Genomic DNA, 7,019 nt, shown 5'->3' on the forward strand with positions numbered 1-7,019 from the left:
TGGCAGGATGGCATCACAGACTCGATGGACTTGAATCTGAGTGAACTCCAGGAGTTGGTGATGGACAGGGAGGCCTGGAGTGCTGCAACTCATGGGGTCGCAAAGAGTCGGACACGACTGAGCGACTGAACTGAACTGAACTGATACTAGTTTTCTATACCTCTGTATTACTTATCCATATTTTTGTGTAACATATTCTCCCACAAAACTTAGACAATGTACACATATCAATTATCTTAAAGTGTCTGTGATTCATGAATCTGGGCATGACCAAGTTGGGTTCTCTGAGCCCTGGTCTCTCACAAAGGTACAGTCTACCTGTCACTCATTGTAGGAGAGCAAATGCAGATTATTGTGCTAAGTCATTTCAGTCGTGTCCGACTCTGTGCGACCCCATAGACGGCAGCCCCCCGGGCTCCCCCATCCCCAGGATTCTCCAGGTAAGAACACTGGAGTGGGTTGCCATTTCCTTCTCCAATGCATGAAAGTGAAAAGCAAAAGTGAAGTCACTCAGTCATGCCCGACTCTTCATGACCCCATGGACTGAAGCCCGACTCGTCATGACCCCATGGACTGAAGCCTACCAGGCTCCTCCATCCATGGGATTTTCCAGGCAAGAGTACTGGAGTGGGGTGCCATTGCCTTCTCTGGCAGATTATTGTAAACTACATCAAATGGTGACTCCAGTTGCTTCTATTGTGGATGTGATCTAGTTACAAATTGGATTAACCCAAACCCTGGCCATTGGTGTACAGACTCTGATATGTCAAATGGCTTGTCAACAGAAGATAATATGAAGGACAGTTACTTTCATCTGGTAGAGAAAGCATTACACAATTTCTTCAGCAATCCTGTCTTATTTTAAGCATTACATTTCCTGTATTACATATTTTACTTCTGAACACCTATGCAGTAGGTTCTATTTCCCACACTAAACCTAGAGTATATATTAAGAGATCAAAATTTTAAAGAAAATACAGGAAGAAACCACTGCTTATAATATATGGAAAACACCAATACAGTATACTAACACATATATAAGGAATTTAGAAAGATGGTAATGATAACCCTCTATGTGAGACAGCAAAATAGACACAGACGTATAGAATGGATTTTTAGACTCTGTGGGAGAGGGAGAGGGTGGGATGATTTGGGAGAATGACATTGAAACATGTATACTATCAGGTAAGAAATGAATCGCAAGTCTATGTTCGATACAGGATACAGGATGCTTGGGGCTGGTGCACGGGGATGATCTAGAGAGATGATGTGGGGTGGGAGGTGGGAGGGGGGTTCAGGATTGGGAACTTATGTACACCCGTGGCTGATTCATGTCAATGTATGGCAAAACCAATACAGTATTGTAAAACAAAATAAAGTAAAAATAAAAATTAAAAAATAAGAGAAAGAAACTGAACTCTGTAAATAACTTAAATTTCAAATTGTCTTTCTTGTCACTGATAATATTAATTATGATTAGGATCTTTTAGGGATTTGAGAACTGTTACTCATGAAAAAGTCTCTATCTTCAAACAAATATTTCCCTTATACCGAGAATGTTTCTCTACTGAAGAGTGTTTTAAGGGCTTGCTTTATGTCTTTGTTTTTAAGACTGTAGATAAAAGGGTTCAACATGGGTGTGACCACAGTGTACATCACTGAGGCTATTGAAGTTGCCCTGGAGTTTTGTGTGCTAGCACAGCTAAGATACACCCCAAGGCTTGTACCATAGAACAAGGAGACAGTTGAGAGGTGAGACACACATGTGGAAAATGCTTTATACTTGCCCCTTGTGGATGAAATTTTCAAAATAGAGGATACAATCTTAGAGTAAGAAAAAAGGATACCAGTGAGTGGAACAATAACCAGAACTCCACTTGCAAAATATATCATCAGGTCATTGAGGAAAGTATCAGAACAAGCAAGATGAACAACCTCATAAATTTCGCAAAAAAAATGGTGAATTTCCAATTTTGTGCAAAAAGAGAGTCGCAAAATCATTAAAGCATGTAACAGAGAGTCGAGGACACTCACTAACCAGGATGTCAGAAGCAAGAGGTCACAAAACTCAGATTTCATGATGATCATGTACTGCAATGGGTGACAGATGGCTGCAAACCGGTCATAAGCCATCACAGTCAAGAGAATGTTGTCTAACATCCCAAAAAGCGTGAAAAAATACATCTGTACGATGCAGCCTTCATAGGTGATAACTTGATTCTGAGTCTGGATGTTCCACAGCATCTTTGGGATGGTGGTAGAGGTGAAACAGATGTCTGAAAAAGATAGGTTGAAGAGAAAGAAATACATGGGTGTGTGGAGGTGGGAGTCAGTGATAATGGCCAGGATGATGAGAAGGTTCCCAATGAAGGTGACCAGGTACATGAACAGGAAGAGCCAAAAGAGGAGAGGCTGCAATAATACCTCTTCTGAGAGTCCCAGGAGGATAAACTCTGAAACACGAGTTTGGTTTCCTGGTTCCATGTAGCCAGTGAAACTGCAGAAATAGAAACAGGAACAGTGCAAATTTAGCTAAAAAGAAGCCATCAAGAAATTAACAGAGAAGGAAGCAAGATGTTCTTCAATAAGTGAAAATGAAATCGCTCTGTCATGTCCGACTCTTTGCAACCCCATTGACTGTAGCCTACCAGACTCCTCCGTCTACGGGATTCTTCAGGAAATAGTACTGGAGTGGGTTGACCATTTCTTTCTCCAGGGGATCTTCCCGACCCAGGGATCAAACAGAGGTCTCCCGCCTTGCAGGCAGACGCTTTACCCTCTGAGCCACCAGGGAAGCCAATTGGATAAGTAAACTTAGGCACATCCAAACAATGCACTGTGGTGTCCCTGAGTTCTCCTGCATATGAAGCAGAGTTGATAGGGTCAGCAGAAGCTTCTATGAAGCGAAGTGAAGTCGCTCAGTCATGTCCGACTCTTTGCAACCCCACAGGCTCCTCCATCCATGGGATTTTCCAGGCAAAAATACTGGAGTGGGTTGCCATTTCCTTCTCCAAGGGAACTTCCTGACCCAGGGATCGAACCCAGGTCTCCTGCATTGTATGCAGACTCTTTACCGCTGAGCCACAGGGGAAGCCCAGAACCTTCTATAGGATAAATCTATTAGTTTGCTTTCCTCTGAGAATTCCGGTTTTTAGTTCAAGTATCCTGATGTGGTAGCCATGTCTACTGGGATCTCAAGAATGAGCCAGACATGAAGCAGGGAATCTTACAAGTCTCCTTCTATGTGCATGAAAAGAGATAGAAAATACAGAGAAGGAGAGAGAAATGAAATAGACAAAAAGGGAGGAAAAGAAGCAAAAGACTGTATTCCACTGAAAGAAGAAACGATGGGGAATCACCTTCTTTGGGTGATAGCTGCTTCTGCTGCTGCTAAGTCGCTTCAGTCGTGTCTGACTCTGTGCGACCCCATACACGGCAGCCTACCAGGCTCCCATCCCTGGGATTCTCCAGGCAAGAACACTGAAGTGGGTTGCCATGTCCTTCTCCAATGCATGAAAGTAAAAAGTGAAAGGGAAATCGTTCAGTTGTGTCCGACTCTTTGCGACCCCATGGACTGCAGCCTACCAGGATCCTCCATCCATGGGATTTTCCAGGCAAGAGTACGGGAGTGGGGTGCCATTGCCTTCTCCATTGGGTGATAGCAGTATTATTCATTCATCTTACAGTTCCCTAAATGCCCCCAACAATAATAATGTGAATACCCAACTAGATAAATATTTTCAATCTTTATGACCTAAAATTATTCATAGCCTCACAATACCATTTATCCTCACATTACTATTTATCTGTTTAAATAAAAATCAATAAATAATTTTAAATACATATAGTGAAATTGATAGAATTAAAGCAAAACATTTTAAAGCTTTTTTTTTTTTCAAAATGTAGTGATGTGGGAAAATGTTTTGATAGGTGAAACAGTTATTTTTTTTTTCTATTGGTTTTGCCATACATTGACATGAATCCACCATGGGTGTACATGCGATCCAAAACATGAACCTCCCTCCCACCTCCCTCCCCACAACATCCTCTGGGTCATCCCCATGCACCAGCCTCAAGCATGCTGTATCCTGCATCAGACATAGACTGGCAATTCGATTCTTACATGATAGTATACATATTGCAATGCCACTCTCCCAAATCATCCCACCCTCTCCCTCTCCCTCTGAGTCCAAAAGTCCGCTATACCCATCTGTGTCTCTTTTGCTGTCTTGCATACAGGGTCATCATTGCCATCTTTCTAAATTCCATATATATGTGTTAGTATACTGTATTGATGTTTTTCTTTCTGGCTTACTTCACTCTGTGTAATCGGCTCCAGTTTCATCCATCTCAACAGAACTGATTCAAATGTATTCTTTTTAATGGCTGAGTAATACTCCATTGTGTATATGTACCACAGCTTTCTTATCCATTCATCTGCTGATGGACATCTAGGTTGTTTCCATGTCCTGGCTATTATAAACAGTGCTGCGATGAACATTGGGATACAAGTGTCTCTTTCAATTCTGGTTTCCTCAGTGTGTATGCCCAGCAGTGGGATTGCTATGTCATATGGCAGTTCTATTTGCAATTTTTTAAGGAATCTCCACACTGTTCTCCATAGTGGTTGTACTAGTTTGCATTCCCACCAACAGTGTAGGAGAAAATATTGCTGAAATGATAGTGAATTCTAGCAGTGATTTCAGAAAGAAATTACTTCAATGCCCCACAATGTTTCCAGAAAGTAGAAACAGTTAGGATACTTCCTAATTCATTCTGTAAAGCCAGCCTTAACTAACAGAAAACTAGGTAGACATATTACAGGAAAAGAAAACTGCAGATCAGTATAAGTCACAAATATAGGTACAAAGGTCCTCAACAAAATATTAGCAAATCAAAACAAACAATAGAGGGAATTTTATACCAAGACCAAGGAGAATTTATTCCAGGTATGCAGGGTGGGTTCAAAATTTGAAAATAAATGTAATCTATTCCGTCCTTCAGGAGAAGACAATGGCACCCCACTCCAGTACTCTTGCCTGGAAAATCCCATGGATGGAGGAGCCTGGTAGGCTGCAGTCCATGAGGTCGCTAAGAGTCGGACATGACTGAGCGACTTCCCTTTCACTTTTCACTTCCATGAATTGGAGAAGGAAATGGCAACCCACTCCAGTGTTCTTGCCTGGAGAATCCCAGGGATGGGGGAGCCTGGTGGGCTTCCATCTATGGAGTCGCACAGAGTCGGACACGACTGAAGCGACTTAGCAGCAGCAGCAGCAGCAGCATTCTTTCCTTCCGTTAACAATAGTGTTAACTTTAAATTTTGTTAATTACCTCATGTTAATTTTTAAAATACTAATAAGAAAATCAATTTAATCTACTATGTCAACAAGCTAATGAAGAGAAATCATATCAATTGATGTAGAAAGAGCAGTCGACAAAACCCAAAACACATTCATAATAATAAACCTGCAGTAGATTGAGTATAGGAACTTCCTCTATTTTGTAGAGAACGTGTAACACAAAGCCAACAACTAAAAATTCTACTTGATGGTGAGAAAATAGGACAAACCCTTTTCACAAAAATTACCTCAAGATGTATCATATACTTAAAACACAAAACCATCAGTCATTTGGAAGAAAACACTGAGGGAAATCTAGAGTGTCTTAGACTTGACAATAAGATTTTAGACAGAGCACCAAAAGAATAATTCATGAAAAAATAAGTTGTATTTCATTTCCTAAAAAATCCGCTTTGTAAAAGTCACTAAGAGTGACAATAGTCAATCAGCAATCTTAGAAATAGTACTTGAAAACCATGTGTCTAATAAAGGACTTGAATCCAAATTATACATAGAACTCATAAATTCAACAATAAGAAACCAAGTAACCCAGTTCAAAATGGACACCACTGCTGACTTAGCATGAACAAAGGCAAAGACATCTCACCAAAGAAACACTGATGGCAAGAAAGCTTCTGGAAAAATGCACAGCATCTTTTATCATTAGATAATTAGAATATACAACAACCAATATACACCAATTAGAATAGATGAAAACAAACCAAAAAACTCTACATACCAATTGACAAGTATGTGAAGCAATACAAACTCTCATTGGGAGAGTTTGGGATTAAACAATAACAATGGGATTAAAAAATAACATAGCCACTTAGGAGGACAGTTTGGTAGATTCTTCTGAAGTTAAATATAATCTTACCATACAATCCAGCAGTGTAACTACTAGGTATGTGCATGCCTATGTAGTCATTTGTCATGTCCTACTCTTTGTGACCCCATGTACTGTAGCCTGGCAGATCCTCTGTCCATGGAGTTTTTCAGGCAAGAATAATGGAGTGGGTTGCCATTTCCTCCGCCAAGGTATCTTCCTGACCCAGGGATCAAACCCGCATCTCCTGCATTGGCAGGCAAATCCTTTACCACTGTGAAACCTGGGATGTACAACTAAGGTATATACCCAACTAATCCAAAAACGTGTCCACACAAAAATCTGCATTCAAATGATTATAGCAGCTTTACTCATGGTCTCTAAAATTGAAAGCAACCAAGGTGCACTTCAGTTAAGTAAATGTATAAACACACTGTGGTACATCTGTACAAATGAATAAAAATAAATTAGTGATAAAAATAAATTAGCAAGCCATAAAATGGCGTGGATAAATCTTATATGCTTGTTTCTAAATGAATGAAGTCAGACTGAAACATTAAGGTTGTATGACTCTGAGGAAGAAACAGTTAAAAGAAAAGGAAAGTTAAAAGACAAGGAATTTTTCACAGCACTGAAACTATTCCATAAGAAACTGTAATTGTGAACATGTGACAGTGTGTATTTGTCAAAATGCATTAAACTTTACAAAAAGTAAATATCAAGGTATGCAAATAAAGACATCAGCTAGAAGTTTAAGGGAATTCCAGGATGGAACGCAGACTGTGGAGAAAAAAATCTAACTGTATTCAAATAAATGGAACACCTTCACTGAAGGAAGAAGGGGAAACAGT

The 7,019-nt window shown here is 40.1% G+C and overlaps 1 protein-coding gene across 1 annotated transcript; it reads right to left on the reverse strand.

The window, feature by feature from the left end:
• Positions 1–1,545: 1,545 nt before the first annotated feature.
• LOC138441703 (olfactory receptor 7A17-like) lies at positions 1,546–2,484 on the reverse strand. Its single transcript, XM_069592797.1, has one exon. It carries the CDS (start codon positions 2,482–2,484, stop codon positions 1,546–1,548), a length of 939 nt encoding a protein of 312 aa, XP_069448898.1.
• Between the last annotated feature and the right edge of the window lie 4,535 nt (positions 2,485–7,019).

This window comes from Ovis canadensis, chromosome 5 (genome assembly GCF_042477335.2).
Source record: "Ovis canadensis isolate MfBH-ARS-UI-01 breed Bighorn chromosome 5, ARS-UI_OviCan_v2, whole genome shotgun sequence".
In the NCBI taxonomy this organism is placed as follows: domain Eukaryota; kingdom Metazoa; phylum Chordata; class Mammalia; order Artiodactyla; family Bovidae; genus Ovis; species Ovis canadensis.

What these genes read in the sequence shown, in the direction of transcription:
- LOC138441703 (XM_069592797.1), bottom strand. Translation starts at nt 2,484, where the DNA reads ATGGAACCAGGAAACCAAACTCGTGTTTCAGAGTTTATCCTCCTGGGA.